This window comes from Peromyscus leucopus, chromosome 15 (genome assembly GCF_004664715.2).
Source record: "Peromyscus leucopus breed LL Stock chromosome 15, UCI_PerLeu_2.1, whole genome shotgun sequence".
Classification (NCBI taxonomy): Eukaryota; Metazoa; Chordata; class Mammalia; order Rodentia; family Cricetidae; genus Peromyscus; species Peromyscus leucopus.
The window spans coordinates 68,613,101-68,635,940 of record NC_051076.1 but is presented as its reverse complement, the minus strand read 5'-3'; the positions used below and the strand labels follow the sequence as shown (position 1 = coordinate 68,635,940).

The 22,840-nt window shown below is 52.9% G+C and overlaps 2 protein-coding genes across 2 annotated transcripts in view; one reads left to right on the top strand and one right to left on the bottom strand.

Moving 5' to 3' along the window:
- Nucleotides 1-8,795, top strand: part of Sctr (secretin receptor) — a 52,021-nt gene extending 43,226 nt beyond the window's left edge. The window contains exons 10-14 of the mRNA XM_037211478.1: nucleotides 111-180; nucleotides 1,153-1,244; nucleotides 2,269-2,395; nucleotides 7,174-7,215; nucleotides 8,374-8,795. Coding sequence (XP_037067373.1) covers nucleotides 111-180; nucleotides 1,153-1,244; nucleotides 2,269-2,395; nucleotides 7,174-7,215; nucleotides 8,374-8,544 — 502 coding nt within the window. The 3' untranslated portion in view covers nucleotides 8,545-8,795. The remainder of the gene's footprint in view (nucleotides 1-110; nucleotides 181-1,152; nucleotides 1,245-2,268; nucleotides 2,396-7,173; nucleotides 7,216-8,373) is intronic.
- Nucleotides 8,796-12,435: 3,640 nt separating this feature from the next.
- On the bottom strand, nucleotides 12,436-19,573 carry Tmem37 (transmembrane protein 37). The gene is made up of 2 exons (XM_028893945.2): nucleotides 19,220-19,573; nucleotides 12,436-13,260 (listed from the first exon to the last, which is right to left on the bottom strand). The coding sequence occupies exons 1-2, from the start codon at nucleotides 19,238-19,240 to the stop codon at nucleotides 12,688-12,690; spliced, it is 594 nt and encodes a 197-aa protein (XP_028749778.1). The 5' UTR covers nucleotides 19,241-19,573; the 3' UTR covers nucleotides 12,436-12,687.
- Nucleotides 19,574-22,840: the final 3,267 nt, after the last annotated feature.

The following is a 22,840-nucleotide window of genomic DNA, read 5'->3' as shown; positions in this document are numbered from 1 at the left end:
GATGACTAAAGGCATAAACACAGTCTTCCTTTCAATGGTTGCCTGGGAAACATGTCTGCCAGTCAGCCTAGGTCCCCACTCCTAATGATGCCTACCACTCTCTTCCATAGATGCTGGGACATCAACTTCAACACTTACATCTGGTGGCTTATTCGAGGGCCTGTGATTCTGTCCATCCTGGTGAGTAGCCATCCTCTCCTAAGCTGGGGACAAGTAGGGGACACTGGACCAGTGAGCAACCCGAGGGTTGGACAGCTTGGAGCTTGAGTTCCCAGCGGGTGCCATGAGGGTGGAAACTGCAGGATCCCAGAGGTTGGCAGGCAAGCTGTTCCCTAAGGAGTGGCGGGAGGGAGGGAAGAAGGCTTGTCAGGATCACTCACCTTATCTCTTGAGACGCGGTCTCTCACTAGGACCTAGAGCTCATAAATTTGGGAATAAACAACTCCCAAATATCCCGCCCCCCCCCAAAAAAAAACCCACTACCAACAATAAAACAAACAGAAACCGAATCCTTCCCAAGCATGGTGAGTTAGTTTCATGCCTCTGGAGACAGAGGCAGGAGAGTTGAGAGTTTGGGGCTTGTCTGAGCTCCGCTGTAGAATGCTGTATTAAAGAGAAAAATGCAGGTTGGTGCGATGTTCGGTGAGAAAAAGCAGCTGCTGTGCACACCTCACCACTGGACTTCCATCGCCAGAACCTGCAGTGGGAGAGAGAAGGGCTACTGCAAGTTAGCCTTTGACGGCCACGTGCACGTCTGTGCATGTGTGTGCGCACGTGTGCGCGCATGTGGGAGAATGTGTGCAAACACAGATATAATTAAAGTAAAGAAATTTAAAAAAAAAGTGGACTCCAAGACTCAGCCAAATCTGCATTCATCCAGATTTACAGGGGACTCCAAGCCCCAAGAGCGGGTGGTCTGGCTGGCAATTGCTTAGACCCATGAGCCACTGAGCCGGGACACAGGGTGTTTCGATTCCAACTGCGGTCTCTGGATTTATGTGTCACTGGAACTCTGGGTGCAGGGATGAACAGCCATGATTTGCTGTCCTGGCTGGGGAGTCTTTCCTGTCCCCAGCTCTAGGGGTCAGGGCCAGGACAGAGGACTCAGGAAACAAGACCCCTTTAGCTTGACCTCTGCCTTGTGCTTTGCAGATCAATTTCATCTTTTTTATAAACATTCTAAGAATCCTGATGAGAAAACTCAGAAGCCAAGAAACAAGAGGAAATGAAGTGAACCAGTATAAGTAAGTGTAAGGCAAAAAGCTTGGCCTGCTGGGGCAGTCAGCAAGCATCTATTGAGCACCTACTGTTTACGCCAGTAGTGCCAAGTACAAAGACAGGCCCAGGGCATATCTGTGGTGTAACTGGGGTGGGTGGGTAGAAATATGCCTGACTATGAAGGCTCAGACACTGTGGGGAGAGAAAACTGAAATCAGACAGGAAGCCTGCAAGCAGAGATCTGACCACCGCAATCCTGGCAGGCGGGGGAAGTGGGTAGGAGGTGCTGAGATGAGGTGGGGTAGAAAGGCACAGCAAGGCAGAAAGCTGGGTCTCCACATTTGTTGAGCACAGCAGCACTAGCACAGGCCTCTGGTTTACGTGATGGTCAAGTTGTTGAATGGATATTTATTTAGATGTTACCAATAGAGGTGGGTGGCCCGAAGCAATGAGACTTGGCCATGAGTCTGGCGAGTGTTGCGTCTGGGTGATGAGCATGTGGGGACTTTGGAGACTTGGCAAAATAAGTGAAAACAAGTTGGAGATGTTATTCTGTAACAGAATACTTGCCTAGTGTGAGTGAGGGCCGAGGTTCAGCACCCAGCACTGCAAAATACACAGATCATAGATAGGTGGGTAGATAGGCAGAGGTCACATAGGTAGTTATGTAGATGGATGATACATACATACAGATACAAACATTCAAAGATGGTAGATAGGTAGGTGATAAACAGTTGATTGATACATGATAGATGAGCAGGTACATACAAAGATAATTGACAGATGATAGAAAAATTGCTGGTAGATACACAGACAACAGATATAGTTAGACAGACAGATGATAGATAGATGATAGATAGATAGATAGATAGATAGATAGATAGATAGATAGATAGATAGATAGAGAAAAACAAACAAAACCCCCAAATTGAAAAAATATCTGGAGACATTGTAGCAAAACTTAAAGCAATCAGGCCCTAGATGAGTTGAGCTCTGTGTGAGGAGGGCTGGCGGCAGATCAGGAGTGGCAGCATGTCCCTGTGTCCCCAGGCGCCTGGCCAAGTCCACCCTCCTGCTGATCCCCCTCTTCGGCATCCACTACATTGTCTTCGCCTTCTCCACAGAGGATGCCATGGAGGTCCAGCTGTTCTTTGAATTGGCCCTGGGTTCTTTCCAGGTAAGTTTTGGGGATTGTGACTCATGAGAGGATTCCTTAGGACTAGAACAATGGCTCGGTCAGTGGAGCATGGGCATGGAGAGCACGGGACCCTGAGTTCAGTCCCCAGATCCTACAGAAAACCTGCGTGTGGAGTGCGTGCCTGTAATCGCATTGATGCTGGAATGGACCAGAGACACAGGGATCCCTGGAGCTCACTACTGAGCTAGCCTAGCTTACTTGGAGAAGTTCCAGGCCAATGAGAGACCCTATGAAAACACAAAGGACACCTGAGACCTCCACATCTATGTACATGCATTCACCTGCACACATGTACACACACGCGCGCGCGCGCACACACGCACGCACACACACACACACACACACACACACACACACGTGCACTTTCAATCTCCTTAGAGAGAAATGAGGCTGCAGAGATAGCAAGCCGAACGTCAGTCTCATACAGTGTCAACCCAGGGGCCACAGCAGGAGGACCTTAGGATACCAACTGATTTTGAGTCTCCAATAGTAAAAGCGTACTGGAGGTTGACTCCTGGGGGAAAGAACGCGGAAATCAGCCGAGCATGGCGTACAGAGTAACACAACCTTAGCAGGTAGGACATTTCCAGCCACAGTGAGGCACACGGTGGAAAGCCACAGACAGGCAGATGAGCCTCCTCCTCTTACTGCAAAGTCCAGAGGAAACGCCGAAAGCCGAGAAACTGGAAACTCGCACCATCAGCATGTTATTTAAAAATCAGTTAAGGGAGTTCCGTCTGGACTCAAGCCACCCCCAGAAGCAGGAAGTGGGAGTGGGTGGCAAGAGGATGCTGGACATATGTGGGGGGGGGGGCTCGTGAGTGTGCCAGGGGACAGCATTCCTCAGCTACTGCCCACTTGGTTTTTGTTGTTGTTGTTTGCTTTCTAGATAGGATCTCCCTGGAGCCTGGAACTTCCCAAGTAGGCTAGACCACGCTAGCTGGCCGACCAGCCCAGGGACCTGCCAATCACTGTCTCTGGGGTGTGCCACACAGCAGATACTTTAGATGGGTTCTGGGTTGGAACTCAGGGCCTGGTGCTTGCCCATTGGGCAGTCTTCTTAGCCCCTGGCTGTTGGGGTTTTCACCAGAATCATTTGACAGGGGGCGGGGGAGGTCACCTACCTCTAATTCACCAAGATGTTGTGAAGTTAGGATAGTAATAACAAAAAAGGGTGAGAAGATGTCCTAATTGGAGTCTCAAGTCTCACATTGTTACTTTATTTTTTTGCATGTAGCCATTTCTTTCCAAAAATAACATAAAGTCACTTTTAGCAACAACAGAAGGAGAAAAAATATGTAGATGACTTATCAGTGGAAAAAAATATATAAACCTGGTGTGGTAGTGTACTTTGTAATCCAAGTACTTGGAAGGAGGTGGGAGTCAAGGTCATCCTTCACTGCAGAGCAAGTTTGAGGTCAGCCTGGGTTTGGAGCTTTCCAGAAGCCGAAAGAACAGTTTGTTTCCAGACTTACAGTAGTCTCCCTTGAAGGCAGCGGACCTGGCCTGTGCCTACTGGTAGAGAGTTTGCCCTGCATACCTGAGACCCTGGGTTCCATCCCCTGGACAATCTGTGCATGCGTGTGTTCACACACGTATGCAGACAGAGACATACACACACACACACACACACACACACACACACACACACACACTCACGCACGCATGCATGCACGCACACACACACACACACACACACATACACATGCATGCACATGCTCACACACACTAATGAAAGCAAGCCTATTGCCCCCCCAAAAGGCTTGTGATCATGCTATAAGGCCTGAGGACATCTACCCCCCAAGCCCCACCCCATCCCCGCCAGTTTCCCTTGCTAACATTCCCACAGGCAGCGAGACTCTAGCAGAGCCCTCCCAATGGGGAGGGGAGCCCTCCTCAGAGTGAGGCCTCCACTCTTCCTTCATCCCTTGGATTCTGCTCCCGGTAGGCAGAGCTCTGGGTTCCAGGGAAGACTCTTCACTGGGGACCCAGGTCTTGACCTCTCTCCTATTTCAAACCCAGCCCCAGGCTGTCCCTCATACCCTTCTCTGAGAAGCTTCCCTGACCAGAGCCTCTGCCAGCACCTTGTTCCTACTGCACATGTAACAGTGGGTTCACCATGACCCATCCTGTCAGGGGATCTGAGGTCCAGGCTTTGGAAGTACTTGGCTGGACCACCAAAGTGGGTAGTGAGTGTTCAGAGAGCTTGGGGTCTCCAGAACGGCTCTACATGTAGATAGGGACTTCCTGTTCCCAGAACTGGGAAGATAAGATTAAAAAACAAACAAAAAAAAAACAAAAAACAAAAACAGGAATGCTTTCCTCATGTCCCATGGACTTGCTTATAAATGAGAAGGTCGTTAAAAATGTATAAATATCTGGGCTCTTTATACCCCCAGCCTTGGGGAGGCACAGGCAGGAAGACAGAGTCACACTCTAGGCCAGCCTGGGCTATACTGCAAGTCACAAGCCAGCCAGCGGCTTGTGAGATTCTGTTCCCAAAACAGTGTGTGTATGTTCCTATGTGTACACATACTTTAAATGAAATATGTATATGTACCCATCTGTATGTATGTGCATTCATACATAAACATATCAAAGTTTCTTCCATGTACCAAAGCGAATAACAGAATGAGCCTGCATCTACCAACCATCCCAGAGAATGTAGCAAGATCCTGTCTCCTAAAAGAAAAGAGATGGGGAGTGGGAGGCAATGGGCTGGAGGGATGGAGAATTCTTATTGCTCTTGCAGAGGACTCGAGTTTGATTCCCAGCATCCTTATCAAGTGGCTCACAGTCTCCTGTAACTAGTTCTGGGGACTCTGATGCTCTCTTCTGGCTCCCACAGATGCCTGAACACATACAGCCTACACACATGCACACAAACATACATAACTGCATAGAAATAATAACAAATCTCTAAGAAAAAATGTATACATCTACAACAACAACAACTCACCAGATTGTTCTGGCTTCATATCTCCATGGTAGAACATGTGCTTAGCATGCATGGGCCTTGGGTTCAAGTCCTGCCCCCTTCAGAAACAGCCTGGGGAGATTCCTCAGTGGGCAAAGTGTTTACTGCAAAAGCCTGAAGGCCTGGGTTAGAACCCGTGACACACATGTAATCCCTGACACACATGTAATCCCTGACACACATGTAAAAAGCTGGGTGGGGGTGCCAGTAACCCAAGTACTGAGGGGCCCGAGAAAGGTGGATCCCGGGAGCTCATGAAGCCATTAAGAGTTATAGGAAACCTGTCTTTAAAAAGCTTGCAGAGACCTGATTGAGGATAATGACCGGTCGTGGACTGGTTGACTTCAGGCCTTCATCAGTCAGCACATGTGTACTTACACATAAGTGTACACAAACACACATGCACACACACGTACACACACATACCTCACAAAGCCAGTATTCCTGAGCACTTGTAGATATTAAGCCCACCATGGAGGGGTAGGTCCATTGCCCTTTGGGGTCCTTCAATGTGGTAAGTAGCTAAAGGCTAGAGAAGAGAGGCCAGGCCAGCTAAAGTTTTAAGCTGTGTATGGAAGGCCCTGGGGGAGGAAGATTATCAGGGAGACAGAGGGCGGGCCTGTGAAGAAGGCGGGATGGTAAGGCAGGCTCTGAGAGAGGGAGGAAGCGGGTCTCTGTGGATTAGTCACTTTCCCGTTGCTCTGATAAAACACCCTGACAGGAGCCGTGTAGGGAAAGGAGGGAGCTTTAATTTGCCTCAGAGTTCTAGGGTACAGCCCACGAGGGTGGAGAAATCTTGACAGCAGGGCCTGAGGCAGCGGGTGGCGCTGTGGTGCTCAGCTGACTTTCTCTCCATTGCACAGAGTAGTGCCTCCCACACTTGGGGAGAGACTTCCTACCTTGATGAATCTAGAAAAGCCCTCACAGGCCTGCTCAGAGGTTCTCCTCCTAGGTGATTCTAGCCTCCGTCAACTTGACAGTAGCAATCATCACACATCACCTGTGGCTCTGCAGACATTGCAAACTGACATCCCTAACCCGGGCCGGATGCATGCTGGGACCCGGGGAATGCCATTGGGAAAATAGAAGCTCTGAGAGATCCAGACAAACTCTACCCTCCACATCCGGAGACACAGCCTGGACCCCAGGGCTGCTCCACTTGTTAGACCTGCACTCGGACATACTTTACTCTGACCACACATCTGTTCTTCAGCAGGAATTGGTCATCTTCCTTGTGAGCCCAGGATCTCCCACTGGGATGACCCTGCCCCTCACAATGGGCTGGGGTGATACTTCTGGGGCCTCCTGCCTCTGCTGTCCTGAATGGGCCTCTCTATCAATTCCAGAGACCCGAACCATCCCATTCATTAGTCAGGGTCCAAGTCAGCAGCTCTTCCCTTATCACCACTGACACGGGAGTTGGGAGGCCATATGCTAGGCCTCAGGGTCAATAGATACAAGTGACTCCTGTCTGTGTTGAGCAAGGATGTCACATCAGTGTACTGTGGGCCCCAAGGTAGGGAATCCCCCCAGGCTAAAAGACCACGAAAGAGAGGGAGAGGTATGCGTGTGTGCACATGTGTACATGAGTATGTGTCTGTGTGTGTCTGTGCGTGTGTGCACATGCGTACATGAGTGTGTGTGTGTGTGTGTGTGTGTGTGTGTGTGTGTGTGTCTGTGTCTGTGTCTGTGTGCTCACTCAAGGACAAGGGCAGGAGCAGGTGGGAGGGATCATCAGCTAAGTCTACCACCCATGAACTAACACAGTTCCTTCTGGCAGGGGCTGGTGGTAGCCATCCTTTACTGCTTCCTCAATGGCGAGGTGAGTGTCCTGGGGAACCGTGGGATTCCAAGGCAGGAGCTCCCTGGAGAGAGCAGTGAAAGGGGGTTGGGAAGGGTGCTGGGGCAGTGCCTGGCAGAGTCACCTAGGAGTATGCTAAGTCACATCTCGGGCAATGTCCCCAGGAAAGAGCCAGCAGAAATAGATTCTGTGGGGCTGGGCTGGGCCTCTTAAGTGTTCCTTACCAAACTCTCTGGGTGCTTCTTATCCGTGGGCAAGCTCAGCAAACCCAGGGGACCCCAGGCCCCACTCAGAACCCAAGTTCCTGACAGCTCTGCATCTGACTCTGTGGGTGACCCGGGTCACTTCCCGCCTGGAGCTCAGTCTTCCCCTGAGTGAAGTGGGTCACTTGGAACTGGCCCGGCCTTGCACAGAGACTAAGGTTTCAGGATATGAAGTTCCAGTCATTGACCCTGGTTAAACAGGTACTGCGCACAGCCAAGTGTCTCTGTGGCTGTTGGCCAATCCGTCTGGTTCACACACTTGAATGGGAATGTGACCTTAGATGTTTCCCCAAAATCAAACATCAAACCTGAATTCAGAGGTCCGAGTGTTCTCTTGGGAACCATAGAGGAAATGCCCACAGAGCCGACCCTCGGATCCCGGATAGAGAGAGGCGGTTATGGGAGCGAGCATGCAGGTTTGGACACTCGATTCTGCAGTTTATGGGACAAATCTCACACCTTTTCTGAGGAACACAGTGTTAGCCCAAGGCAGGTACAGCCCAGCAGGATGCCTCTGCAGGTGAATGGGGCTGTCCCTAAGTCTGACAGCCTGACCTGGATCCCCAGAACTGATGTGGAAAGGGAGGTCAAGTTGTCCCCTGACCTTCACAAGAATGCCATGGCATGCATGTGTGTTCACACCTGTCTCTATAAATAAACAGATAAATAAATAATAAAGTAAAAAAATAATTTAAAAAATTGAAGATAGCCCGTACAAGTGCCCCAGGGCAGAAGAGGGCTCTCTGTACCTTCTATACATGGGGTAGGAAATGGTCAGTCAGAGATCTATAGGTGAGGGGACACAGCAGGGCCGTGAGAACAGGAGCACCGGGACTGATCAGTGAGTCAGGTTCTAGGCACAGGCCCGTCCTTCCCTCTCAAGCGACTGCTGCAGCTGACGGCCGGTCTCGGGCAGGTGCAGCTGGAAGTTCAGAAGAGATGGCGCCAGTGGTACCTGCAAGGGTTCCCGCTGCGCCCCGTGGCCCTCAGCAGCTCCTTCAGCCACGCCGCCAGTGGTCCCACCCACAGCACCAAGGCCAGCACCTCGGAGCAGAGCCGGAGCACTCCCAGGGCCAGTGTCCTCTGAGGCTGCGGCAAGGCTGGCCCTGGACAAAGCTGGACGTTCGGTAGGACGGCTCTCTCCCTAACAGCCGTTTTGTGTTCCGGTGGCTGAAAGGCCTTCCTCCGGGTCTGAGCTTCTTCAGAGCTAAGCAAGACTTGGTCACCACGGATGGGGCAGGAAACAGGCCTGTGGTTTGGTCTTTCTTGTTCTTCTGAGAGAGCAAGTCAGGGGCTCCAGAAGAGGCAGGCGAATAAATGACATCCAGAAACAGAAAACCCTAGTCTGTGTGTATCCATCTTTTACCACGTGGGGAGGGGGTGTGTTCTAGACTGCTCCCCAACTTCTCTCTGCAGGAGCAGGGAGCTCCCCTGCCTTCAAATACCAGCTCCCTTTTAAGGACAAGCTTAGAAGCTCAGAAAATATGAGAAATCAAGACTCTTGGCCTTAGACAGCTCTTGTCTGTCCCCTACAGCAACTCATCTGCCCTAAAGCTCTCAGAGCATTGAGGACAGCAGCTAAATTAAGCTGACGAAGTCGCGGGGCACCTGAAGCCCCTTTCGTTGTCCCTGATGTGGCATGGAGGGCTCCATGGAAAGCAGGCACATCAGGAACTTAAGCCATGCTCTCTGTGGATGGGAGACAGCTCCTCGGAGGCCCAAGACTTGCCCAAGCTACTTGGGAACCATCTGGAATTCTTGTTGTTATTTTGAGACAGTGTCTCCTGTAGCCCAGGCTGGTCTGCTATTCCCTAGGTAGCTGAAGATGGCCTTGAACTCTTGATCCTCTTACCTTCACTTTCCAAGTGCTAGGATTACAGGTGTGCACCGCCAAGCCTGGTCTATGTGGTCCTGGGAATCAGACTCCTGACTTCAGGCACAATAGGGAAGCGCTGTATCCGCTGAGCTCCATCTCCGTGGAGCCCTGGTGCATAGCTTTTTACTTTAAACATCTGAGCTTCAAGGCAGGTGTTGGTTTCCTGCCTCTCCAACAGGGAAGGACAAAGGCCCGTCTCCCTGCACTCTAAGCTCTCATAATCCTGGCTCTCCATGCCTGCGTATTTGCCCTCCTTGACTCCGTAAGAGCGTGAAAGAGGACGAAATGTTTGAACCTCCTTCCGAAACAAAACTTAACAGGGAGACCGAAACAGAAATGGAGATAGGGCCTCCCATTTGCATCTCGAAGGCTGCTGTAGGACCCCTTTCCCAGGCTGAGACCCAGCATGGGTGGTCGATGAACTCTGCTTTTGGTAAAACCAGACAGCTCCCGTGAACTCCTCAGGTGGAAATGGCAATCTGGCTCAGTCGGAGTGGGTAGCATCTGAGTTTCACATGCCTGTGTACCCTCACACACATTTGTGTTCACACGTGAATACGTATGCATACATACACAAAATCAAATGGGGAGGCTGGGGCAGAAGGATCACTTGAACCCACAAAGGAGAGACCAGCCTGGGCAACATGTTGTCTCAAAATAAAATGAGCCCTAGCCGGGCGGTGGTGGCGCACGCCTTTAATCCCAGCACTCGGGAGGCAGAGCCAGGCGGATCTCTGTGAGTTCGAGGCCAGCCTGGGCTACCAAGTGAGCTCCAGGAAAGGCGCAAAGCTACACAGAGAAACCCTGTCTCGAAAAAAAAATAAAAATAAAAATAAAATGAGCCCTCAGTGGTGAAGTATTTGATTAGTGTCTAGAAGGCCCTGGGTTTGGTCCCCAGCACCAGAAAAAAAAATCATCACAGGTGTATTCATCTAGCCCTGCAAGGGACCCAAGATCAGGGCAAAGTCTAAGAATGCACACACAGTGGCTGGAGGAGAAAGGACCTTAGAGAACACAAAACACTTCACCTGTTCCTGGGAGGTGAAGAATTGGGAATGGAGCTGAGGAGATGGCTCAGCGGCTTCATCAACTGCCTTTCAGGCACAAGGACCTGAGTTCAATCCTCAGAAGCAGTGTAAAAAAAAGCTGTAATCCCGGCTCTGGTGAGATGAGACCCAGAGGTCTCTGGAGCTCACTGGCCAGCCAACCTAGGCCACCCAGAAAATTCCAGACCAGAGAGAGACTATCTTGAAACACAAAATGGGGCTGGGGGTGCCTCAGTGGGTAGAAACGCTTGCTGCACTAACCTGACCACCTGAGATGGGGTTCCCAGCACCCACATAAAGCTGGGTACTGTAGTGATCACATCTGCAATCCCAGTGCTTGTAGGGTGAAAAGAGAGGCAGGAAACCCCTGGGAGCTTACAGGCTGGCTAGCCTGGCATATGCAGCTAAGAACAATAAAAAGACCCTTTCGGGAACAACATGGAAGGTGAAGGGCAATAGGGAATATTGACCTCTCAAATCCACCTGTGTGCCATGGTGTGTGCATGCCCACATCCGCACACAAAGATTAAAAAAAAAAAAGTGGATAGCATCTGAGAAACAACACAGCCAAGGTTGTCCTCTGGCCTCCATACACTGGTGTTCACACATGCACTTGTACACACTTGCACCTGCTAACATATGCACCTGCACACACATGCACCTGCACACACATGCACCTGCACACACTTGCACCTGCACACACCTGCACCTGCACACACCTGCACCTACACACACCTGCACCTACACACACATGCACCTGCACACGCATGCACCTGCACACACATGCACCTGCACACACATGCACATACGTGCACACACAGAGAGGGAGAGAGAGCACACACGCACACGTGCGTGAGAGAGCAGTTCTTCCAGTGAGTGTGGAAATCTCCGCTGGTTCTTGACCCCTTCCACCTCCACCTATCCCCTGCAAGCTGTTAATGATTACTCAACATCTGTTTGTTCCCTCATCCACTGTGGAGTTCAGCAGGGCAAGCATGTGCTCTTTGAAATGTGTTCCAGGATCAGAAACGGACGCTGAGGTCACCTGACCCTTACAAATGACAGTTTCACAAACAGTCCCGCGTCTAAACTGGCCTCAGGGAAGACTATGCTGGAAATCACCTGAGCACTCTTGCAGGGACGTTGCTCAGGGAAGACTTCAAACTAAGCCCAGGAGGAGGACAGCTAGCCTCTAGAAACTGGGGTGTTCCGGAGCTTGTGGGTCCAGCCTCTAGAAACTGGGGTGTTCCGGAGCTTGTGGGTCCAGCCTCTAGAAACTGGGGTGTTCCGGAGCTTGTGGGTCCAGCCTCTAGAAACTGGGGTGTTCCGGAGCTTGTGGGTGCACACAAGGAACAGGGGAGGACTTTAAGTCAACAGATCGAAAACCTACTATTCAAAAGGCTTTCTGGGGGAATCCTGCTAAACCAGGGAAATGTATGCAAAGCCCCCTAGAGCTGAGGGAGGTCCTAGCCACTGACTGGTCCCTGAGGTGGAGGACTGAGCCATTCTTAGAAACCTCAAGAGTCCTAAGGGCTGGGCTGGGAGATGGCTCAGTGGTTAAAGTACTTGTTGTGTGAGCAAGAAAACCAGAGTTGGGCTCTCTAGAACCCACATAGTGTTGGATGGTGTGGTGGCTCACCTGTAATTCCAGCCTGGGAGGCAGAGACAGCACATCTCCAGAGCAAGCTGGTTAGTGAGACTAGCCTTACAGGCGAGCTCTGGGTTTGACTGAGAGACCCTGCCTCCATGAATCAGGTAGAAGAGCAATTGAGGATGAGTCCAGACATCAACCTCACATCTCCACATGCACACACTTGCATGGACATCTACACATACATGAACTCATACACGTGTGAAGACATGTACACACACACACACACAGCACACACATACACACAAGAAAAATTAAAAAAGTATCCCAGGGCCCCTCCAGCCCACATCCTAGTGCGATCAATGAAACAGGTGTGAACCCTACTTAGCTGGGCAGCCTGCCTGGAGCCGACTGCTGGTGTTTTTCACAGTCTATTCCAGTCCAGGGAAGAAAACACCCAAGGCAGAAGTTTTAGAATATTCTTATTTTAGAATTGACATCTTAATAGCTTGGCTAACCTCTACAACTCGCTGTGCTGTGGTTCTGAGGCGCTCCTCTGGCCTCTGGCCTGGAGGGCAGTTGAAGAGATCCCCAAGGGCCATTTCTAGAGCTTAGTGTCTAAGAGGCAGCTTCAAGGTCATTGTCCCCCTCACTCCCAGCCAGAGGTCCCGTCATGACCACACTTCCTTCGAGAAGCCAGGGCCCCCAGGAGGAGCCTTAGACTTTCCTTAGCTGGTCCCAGGGCTGAGTGAGGCTGTTGATGTGAAGGCCGCTGGTGGCGTTGAGGAAGAAGAGGAAGGAGGCAGTGAACTCACACCAAAACATCAGGGTGAAGCCCATGAGGGTGATCTGATTCTTGAGGAGGATCATGAAGATGAGGAGGCCCACAGAGGAGAGGACGAAGGCGACCAGGAGGAGGTAAGAACCGATGGCCCACTTGCGCCGTGAGCGGACATCCTCACATACCTGGGATACTATGAGCAGCTCCAAGCCAAAGATGGCAGCCACCACGGCCATGGCAGCCACGCTGCGCGCTAGGCCCATGCCCACAGCCAGCCCGGGCACGTGAGCCTGGCTCAGGTCTCTCAGGCAGTGTGGTCCACTGTGGTTGCTGATGGTGCAGAAGTACCACAGCCCAAAGAGGCGGTCCTCTACCAGGAGCCAGTGGCCATCGCAGATGGAGACCGAAGAGAGTACCACAGCCAGGGCAGCGCACACGATGATGAGTGTCCGGATGAAGGACTCAAAGAAGGACCGGTGGGGCCTCTTAGGGCCCAACAGCCTCTGGGTCTGGAAGACACCACAGGAATTAGTGAGTTGGCAAGGGCCTGTGACACCAGGGAAGACAACTCCCAGCACTCAATCCCTCTTCCTCCAGCCCTGTTCTCTGCTCTGATATCATGGGAAACCATGAATTGACACCCCCGCTTCCCATGGTAGACCCACCTCCACTGGGGGCCTTCCTTTTTCTGCCTGTCCCCCTCCTCTGCCAGAGCCCGCCAGGTGTTTACCAACTGCAAACTAATCCCTCACTGTTCTTCCTCTCAGCATCTCTACCCAGGGCGAAAAGCCCAAATCGGAGCTGGGAAGATGGCCTTGTTGGTAAAGTGTTTGCTTTGTAAGCGTAAGGACCACAGTTGGATTCCCCAGAACCCACATTTACAAAAGACAAGCGCGATGGTAAGTGTGTGCGTGCCTGCGTGCGTGCCTGCGTGCATGCAATCCCAATGCTGGAGGCGGAGACAGGCGGATCCCGGGGCTTGCGGGCCAGCCAGCCTGGCCTGCTTGGTGAGCCATCGAGAGACCCTGTCTCAGAGAGAGAGAGACAGAGAGGGGGGGAGGAGGGAGAGACAGACTGACAGACAGACAGACACACAGAGGGAGGGAGAGACAGACAGACAGACAGACACACACAGAGAGAGACAGACAGACAGACACACACACACAGAGAGAGACAGACAGACAGACAGACACACAGAGGGAGGAAGAGACAGACAGACAGACAGACACACACACACACACACAGAGAAAGAGAGAGAGAGAGAGAGAGAGAGAGAGAGAGAGAGAGAGAGAGGAAATGGCGCCTGAATAATAACAGCTGAAGTTGGCCTCTAGTCTCCACGTGTGTGTATGTGTGCGCGCACCACACCCACACCCACACCCACCCACACCATGGCAGCTGATTAATACAGTTCCAGGCCTGGGAAATCCCTCTTTCAGACCTCTTGGCTCCCTCTTTGACAGCTCCTGGTCCACTCTCTCACCCCCAAGAATGACACCTTCCTTATCCTTCTCATTCTCTCCGGAGAGGCCTCTCCCGCCCAGGCAGCCAGGCCACTGGGTCCTCTACTGCTCTTCTCCACCAAGTGCCCTGTTTTGCTCTCCGCTCCATTCTGATGGTGTTTTGGAATAACTGTCCTACCCCGACCCTGTGTCCCCCTAGAGGGCAAGGCGACATGTCAAGAGACTGCTGTATTTGCGGTACCTGGCATGCTGTTAGGTCTGTGTACTTGGTGGGTACTCGAGGAAGAACACTGGGGCATTGGTCAAGTGTGCTTGAAGTTCCTTATAGACTGAGCCTCCTGCCCAGGCATAAGCTAAATGACTCATTTATAGGATGCACAGAAGCAGGTTACATCACTGTTTGGGAGGCAGGAAAAACAGATAGCACAGAATGGTTGGTGCTGGGACATAAGGGAGTGAGGAAAAGGAGACCGTGGGGAGCACTGTGTGTCGGCTGTGAATAAGATTTCCAAAGGCAAGTGTGAGCCGTGCCTCGCTAAGAAAGACGTGACACTGAGCCTGGGTCCCGGGAGACTGTAGGCACAGCCCTGAGGAGGCTGTCTGCTAGGGCTGGGAGATGGGAGCCATTAAAGTGCCTGCCCGGCAAGCACGAGGACCCGAGTTCAGGTCCCCAGCACCCACATAAAAAGTCAGGTGTGGTAGTGAGCCATATTTGTAACTCCAGGGCTGGGTGGGGCTGGGGCTGGGGGGTAGATAGGCGGATCCCTAGAGCTCGTTCACCAGCCAGGTTAACTTGATGAGTGAGCTTCAGATTCAGTGAGACCTGTCTCACACGAATGTACTCGCATGCTCTTCTCTCTCTCTCTCTCTCTCTCTCTCTCTCTCTCTCTTCTCTTTTCTCTCTCTCTCTCTCTTCTCTCTCTCTCTCTCTCTCTCTCTCTCTCTCTCTCTCTCTCTCTCTCTCTCTCTCTCTCTCTCTCTCTCTCTCTCTCTCTCGGTTCACTTCTCTCCCTTTACTTGGAGCCAGAGTTTTATACATCAGAGCTTGGCCTTGATTCCCTGTACAGCCAAGGCTGACGCTGAACTTCTAACCCTCCTCCCTGGGTCGACGGGCGAGCGTCACCACATTGGTTCATCTGGTGCTAGGGTTTGAAGCCAGGGCTCCACGCCTGCTAAGTAAGCCACATCTCCAGGCCGCCCCCTTGTTTTCTCATCTGCCCAGTGAAGCTGGCGATCCCTGCAGGAAAGCACCTGGCAAGGTTGTGAAATCCCTAGAGACTAATACGGTCACAGGATGGGGCAGCCACAGATGCAGAGACCGGGTCACAAGACACGCAGGCCAGCTCAGACACCTTTTGACCCTGGGCCTCACGCTGTCTGGGAAACAGGCACATCCAGTCCCTTCCTCAGCCCCGCCTGTCCCAGGCCCAGACTGGACTTTAATCTTCAGGCCTTAAGACGCCGCCACACTGGGATCAGACAGAGGTGACAGAGATCTGGTGTCACCTTTCCTTCTGTTGACTTGAAGCAGGCTTCGTTTAAACTCTCTGATCACCAGTAGAACCGCAAGGATTAAAGGCTCATGTGGATAGAGATGTGTGGGACTGGGAAGCTCGGTCTGTAAAGTACTCGCAAGCGTGAGGACCTGTGTTCGATCCCCAGAACTCACGAAAAAAAAGCTGGGTATGTTGGGGCATACTTATAATCCCAGCACTGGGGAGGGAGAGATGGGTGGCCCACTGGGGCTCACTGGCCAGCCAGTCTTCCCTACTTGGTGAATTCCAGGCCACATCATTGGGGTGGTCAGAAAAATGCCTGCCTTGCAAGCACAAAGATGAATTCCATCCCTAGAACCCATGTTGAGAGCAAGCGAGCAAGCGAGTGGATGCCAGCAACCTCAGCACTGGGGAGACCCGCCGGTCACTGGGAATTGCTGGTCTTCCAGCTTGGCCCCGTCGATGAGTTCTAGGCCGGTGCAAGACCCTGCCTCAAAAAACAAGGTAGACAGAGCCGGAGGAGGAAGGGAACTTCAGGTTGCCGGGTCCCCCTAGTCCCCACATACAAAATGTGTGGCCACAGGTGGCTCCTGATTCTTGAGAGTGGTCATTAACACCAGCAAGGGTTGTGCACACTTTAGCCTTCATCTGGAACCACTGTGTACCTCACCCCACACTGCTGGCACCTCCAACAACTTCTGGTGACCCCGGGGGTGCGAGAATCCTCTCCTGGAGGTGGGGCAGGGGGGGATGAGTGTGTGTGTGTGTGTGTGTGTGTGTGTGTGTGTGTGTGTGTGTGTGTAGGGACCTGCAGCTGAGTGGTAGCATCTCAGTGGAAGGGCTGGGAAAGAGGAAGTGGGCAGCCGGCCCCTCGCCATCAGCTTCTCCTCCGTTCCTTGCACCTTCAGGCCATTCCTTCTGTCAGGGCCTGGACCTCCTCCGATGATAACAACACTGGTCTTTATTCCCTCTTTGACCCTGTGTCCCAGCTGACCTGTTGTTGGCTACGGAGGCCAACCCCAATGCCATGTCATATCATCCTCTGCTCCCCAAGACCAACAGCCCCTCAAGTATGCATGCTGGATTCACACTCATTCCTCACATTCCTGTCTCCACCACTCCGCAATGCCTGGGTTCTCTGCCCAGGCCTGGGTCGGGTTCCCATCCCAGCATACCTCTCCTAACACACTGCCATTTCTGTAGCCAGCTGAGGGGCCAGCCTAGCTGTTCCCTTCAGCTCCACCTGCACTTGCTTCATCCAGGCCTTGTGCCCACTCTTGCCGCTGGGCACAGACCCTTGCGCGTGCTAGGCAAGGGCTCTACTCCTGCAGCACACGTTTTAGTCTTTTGTTCTGAGACAGAGTCTGACTAAGTTGCCTTATACTCACTTTAGTCCAGGCTGGCCTTGAACCTGCGATCTTCCTGCCCCAGCCTCCCAAGGAGCAGGGAGTGAAGACCTGCACTAACAGGTCTTACTCCCCCTTCACCTCCTCTCCACTGAAGGTGATAATAGTACCTAAGTGCTAAGGTTGCTATGGGGATGAGGTCATTGGCCAAGTTCTCCTCAGAGTAGGGACAAGGGAGCTCTGTGTCCCGCACGGACATTGGTGTAGCTCATCTTCCTCACCACCGCACAGCTGAGCCTTGCGCAAATGCGCCTGGGCGGTCCTCCTCCTCCCTCCTCCCCTCCCTCCTCCTCTCCCGCCCTCCCTCCTCTCTCCCCTCCTTTCCTTTCTCTTCTTTTCCCACCCTCCCTCCTCTTACAGCCTCTGCCTCTCCTCTGCCGCCCACTCCCTGTCTCTCCCTCGCTATTTCTCTCCCCTTCCTCCTCCTCCCTCCTCCACCTTCTTTCCCATCCTCCTCCCTCTCCTCCCCCTCCATCGCTTCTTTTCCTTGTCTCTCCCCTCTTCCCCATAGGCTTCTACTCTTCCTCTCCTTGTTTCTCCCCATCCTCCCCTCCCCTCCTCCCTCTCCTCTTCCTTTCTCCTCCTCCTCCCCTGGAAAGGGGCTCCTAGCTATGGTTTTTGTACCTCTTAGCCTAGCTCCTCCCACATCCACACTGGTTTCTAAGCATCTCCTTGGGGTGCCCACACCTATTTCAAGGTGCTCCACATCTGTTTTGGGGTGTCCACACCTGTTCTGGGGTGTCCACACCTGTTCTGGGGTGCCCACACCTATTTCGAGGTGCTCCACATCTGTTTTGGGGTGCCCCACACCTGTTTTGGGGTGCTCCACACCTGGTCTCATCTTCTCTTCTTCGTATGCTTCCCTCCCAAGGCCCCTCCCTGGAGATGGTCTGGAAAATGCCCAGGAATAAAGAAAAAGAAGCCACCAAATCAAAGTCCCTGTCACACCCCAGCAACCGAGTTCTGCTTAAAGGGTTTGGGGTGGCCTGTGCAGGGCCGGTTTCTTTTCACCAAAGGGGTAAGTGAGGTTTGGAGGTAGGAAGACTTGAATTTGTCTACATTCTGTCACTTGGCTACCCACTGTGGGCAGGTCACTTTTGAGCCTCAGTTATCTCTCTGTAAAATGGGTAGAGCTGTAGAGGTGGCCTATGCCTATAATGCCAGCTACTCAGGAGGCTGAGGAAGATGGATGAATTGAGCCCTGGAGTCTGAAATCATCCTGAGCAACAAAGCAAGATCCTGTCTGTGTCAAGCAGTATCAATAATGATAAAAATAATAATGACGATTCATGGGTGGGACACGACCTAACATTATCAGTGTCATGGGGCCTGAGCATCTGAAGGCAAGAGTCAACTGACCTCTGTGCTCCTCAAGACAAGACCAGACAGTGGACAGCCTGGAGAACAGCCAGCCACCGGGATGCCTGGGTGAGCAGGAAGCTAGCCCGCAGGGTAGTGGACACTTCCCGACTGCCCTTTGAAGGGGGTAGGAATGTGGAGATTCTCAGCCAACACAAACACTCAGCACCGCTCCAAAAGAAGCCAGATCTTAGGGAAGCGGAGGCTCCTGTCTCAGGAGCCTTTTTCCTGGGCTGTCGGGTCCCCAATGAGTACACTCCCACCTCAGTTCTACCTAGCTCCCCAAACCGATTTAGGGGAAGATGATATTTGCAGTCTTGGCTCCCAGAAAGTTCTGGCTTTGCAAGCAACTAGTCCACCGTTACATAAACCAAGCCTAGCATTTTGCAAGTCCATCCTGTCAGTCCTCCACTCCAGATGCCCGGTTTTTAAAAAATTCCCAACGACCCCCTGCGAAAAGCCTAACCGACAGGTCACTCACTGGTGACCTCGCAGGAAAGGTTGGTGGCCCCTGGCGCTCTCAGGGGCCGAGAAAACCGCAGAGAGCGAGCTTCGCTGGGGAAGCAGGTACCCCTAGATCGCTCTCAGAGAAACCTTCCGGGGGGGAGAGGGGGTTTCCCAGCAAGAACTGGGCACCTTGGGGAGTTGTCACCCTGACCCTGGGCTTCAGCCACGGAGGGTCCCCAGTCCTCCCCCATGGTAGGCCGTACCCCGGCTCTGCTCCCCGCGGGCCCCTGAGGCTACCTGCGCGCCGATGGCCGTCATGCTGCGCCCGGGGCAGCCGCTGTTGCCTGGCCTAGCAGTCGCACTCCGGCTGCGCTCGACCGCGGGGCTGGCCCTCTCCCGGGGCGGGGCGCAAGTCAGGGGGCGGGGGCTTCGCTCAACAGGCGGTTCGGGTTACGCTGACTCAGCGTCCTGGGTTCCAGAGAGTGGGTACCCGGTGACCCCGCTCGCGCGATCCTCGCCTGGGTGCAGATTCTTCGAGGGCTGGGATATTTGGTTCCAGTCCAAGCTCGAAGGGCCGCGTGTCCCGAAGGGAGCACCTGGGGGCAAAAGGTGGAGGATCCCGCCAGTGTTTTGGCTTCTACACTCACGGTGTGACCTTGGACTGCTAGTTTAACGTCGCTGAGCCTTGGTTAATAAGTGAGACAATGGGTGATTGCTGGGCTCTTGGGGGGCTTTTGTGACGTGTGAGTGGGCCAGAACCTTCTGGGGGGCTGTCACTTGCCTTAGTTTACCCTTTAAGGAGGGCTGACAGCGTCCTTGTCTCCTGATCCCCTCAGGGACTATCAGCAAATATTATACCAATGTGGCGGCAGATTCCTGTAATCCCAGCATTTGAAGGGCTGAGGCAGAGGGCTTGCCTCGAGTTGGAGGTCAGTCTGGGTTACATGGTGAGTTCCAGAGCGCCCTGGTATAAAGTGACACCCTGCGATCACCGAAAGAGGAGGGAGGAGGGGGATGGGAAGAAGGATGAGGAGAGGAAGAAACAGGGGAGGGGGAGAAAAGGGGGAGGGGGACAAGAGGAAGGAGAGGAGGAGGAGGGAGGCGAAGAGCTTTGTCTAGCATGTACAAGGCCTGAGGTTCCTTTCGCAGCAACATAAGTAAATAGGAAGAGAAAAAATGGGTATACTAAAATACTCCCACCCTCATAAGGATGGAAGGTCTGTCCCAGGGCAAGGGTTTCTGCTAGCATTATACCTCCTTCATCCGCTGTGGGGAAGTGGGTAGGTGGGGTCTTGATTAAGGTAAAACAAGATGCCGACTACAGGATAGATTAGATGGATTAAATCCTCTAGCTTGTTCTGGCCAGCAGGGAGCTCTCTCTGGTTTGTCTAAGGACGTTGGACACTGAAAGCATTACACGTATGTCTCCCTGGAAGAGGCCTGGAAGGGGATGAATAGGAAGACGCAGTCACACATGCATCTTCTACATCTTCCATGTTTATCTGGTTCCATCACTGTCAGAGAAACCCTCACCTGGTCCTGGGGCAGGCAGATGGGGTGTGGAGGTCTCTCCTAGCCTTCTCATGCCTTGCGGTTCCGAGTGAGCATCACCCGAAGAGACTGGCAAGCACACTGTTGGGCCCCTTCCCAGAACTTCTGACCAGTGGGACTGGGGTGACACCTGTAGTGATGTGACATTTGTGCTGCTCTAGGGCTAGAAGCCTGAGCTCCGGCCATGGGCAGGAGGCCAAGTCCAGCCACTGGGCTTTTCTTCACCCTCGGGCCTTCTCTCCACAACACCACCTAGGTGCTTTCCCCAGTCCAGGATTCTAGAAGCCAGGCATTCATTTCTCTGAGGCTCTGGACTCGAGTGGAAGAACTCATAGAGAAGGACCTGGCCCTCCCTCAACCTGGGGGGACTGGCCATCCATTCAAGCAGCTCTAGAATAGTCTGCCAGAGGGACCCGGGTTACTTTTTTTCACCTAGCCTGAGGTTGGCCAGTTCCTGGAGTGAGTACCAGAAAGAGCCATTGCCGAAGCTGTGGCTCAGCTGGTAGAGGGCTTGCCTAGCATGCGCCAGGCCCTAGGTTCTAGCCCCAGCACCACGTGATGGGGTGTGATGCTACCTGTAATCACAGCACTTGGGAGGTAGAGGCAGGAGCATCAGAAGTTTAGTCATTCTTGACTACATGAAAAGCTTAAGACCAGCCTGGGTCACATGAGACCTTGTCTCAAAAGGAAAAAAAAAGAAGTTGTAGGTTTCATAATCTGCACCCATCTCGGGCCTTCTGAGATTGCTAGATGGACTGCGCATGTCTGTGGAAGGGTGCCTGTTAGCTGATGTTTATAAGAATAGAAAACTCTTGAATCAGTTGAATTGAGAGTAGCATGCCTTGTCAGCAAGAAGGTCTAAGAAGCAGAAATGAGGAAGTGTCTGTCCAGTTCCCAAAAGGCGCACGGAACAGAGGCCTGGAGTCTGGGTGGGGCTCGTGCCAAGATCTGACCCTGTTGGCTGGAGGCAACCATGACACTCCCTCAGCACACCCTCTTCCCAGTGGCACAGCACAGGCAAACACTGTCCCGGCAGAAACAAAAGTATTCCAAAGAGAGACCCCCGTGCTTGTGAGGTGGCGCACGCCGCCAAGTCCCCAATGCAGAGGCAGGCTGTGTTCGGTGAGATCTACATAGTGACTTCCCAGCTAGCCAGGGCCACTGTTAGGTCCCCGTCTCGAAAACTGAGGGGAGGGGAGGAAGCCTTTCTCCCTTTGGCTGTCAGACACACACGGACCCCAAGGAATTGGAATTTCCCCAGGAAGCCCAGGCTGGGGAAGGATGGGCTGATGCCCAGCACCAGAGAGAGCAGAGATTTGGCTCCAGGAAGAGAGTTCTCACAACCCTGGCGAAACTGAAGCTGAGACAGTGGTGGACGGGACCACAGCGGCACTGCTTAGCTATGCACACCTCTTGCCCTCTGTTTAAACCTGAACTTCACGTCAGGACCCTGGGGCTGGACTCGGGGTCACAGGACCTCTCGATTCGCTCTTGTTTCTTTCACTCTCGTGTCTAATTGGCCACTTGGGGACCAGTGGCGAAGTCAGACTGGTCAGGTTGCCAGGGTCCAGCCTGTGACCCTTAGAACTGCAGGAACAGCAGGGATGTGGGTGTAACGGAGTCCATGGTGGACGGGGACGGAAGGGCGGGGCCCCAGGGGTTAGAGCCAGAGGCAGCATGGGCAGGCCTGGAGGCCTTCCAGACAGCGCAGAACCCCTTTTCCTTGACATTCTCTGCCTTTTCTCCATGGTCTGAAAGGTTGAGCGTCTGCCCCCTCCTGCTAGTCATAAACCTGGTCAGACTTAGAGAAAAAGGAATGATATAAAAAGAGGAACCCCTGGCCCCCACTCTCATCTGATAGGACCCAGGCACCAGGCCCTGAAGTTCCCGGGTGAACTGATGCTGATTGATGAATCAGTAAGCACTAACTTCATTGGTCGGTCACCAAGCGCCATCCCAGCTCTCTTACTAAGCTTGGGCTTTGTGCACAGACCCTCTTCTGTCCAAAACACATCACACCTGAGCAAGGAGTGCAGCTCAGTGGGAGAGGACTTGCCTCTCGGGGACACGTGTGGACAAGTCCCGAGGTTCGATTGCCAGCACCACAAATAGCCGGAGAGATGGTTCTGTTGGTGATGTGCTTGCTTTGTGAGCACAGGGACATGAACTCAACACCCAGAACCCTCATAAGGCCAGCTAGGCGCTGGGACATGCTTGCAGTCCCAGCCCAGGGAGGCAGGGACAGGTGTCCACCCTGGCCAGCCAGGCCTGCTTGGTGAGTTCCAGGACAGTGAGAGACCACGGCTCAAAGGACACAGTGGATGCACCTGAGGGATGACAGCTCAGATTCCCCCGTGTGTGTGTGTG

Bases quoted from the DNA above. Each gene is read 5' to 3' on its own strand.
- Tmem37 (XM_028893945.2), bottom strand. From the start codon at position 19,240: ATGACGGCCATCGGCGCGCAG. The intron at 13,261-19,219 runs GTAGCCTCAGGG...GGTGTCTTCCAG, and splicing joins TGACGGCCATCGGCGCGCAG to ACCCAGAGGCTGTTGGGCCC.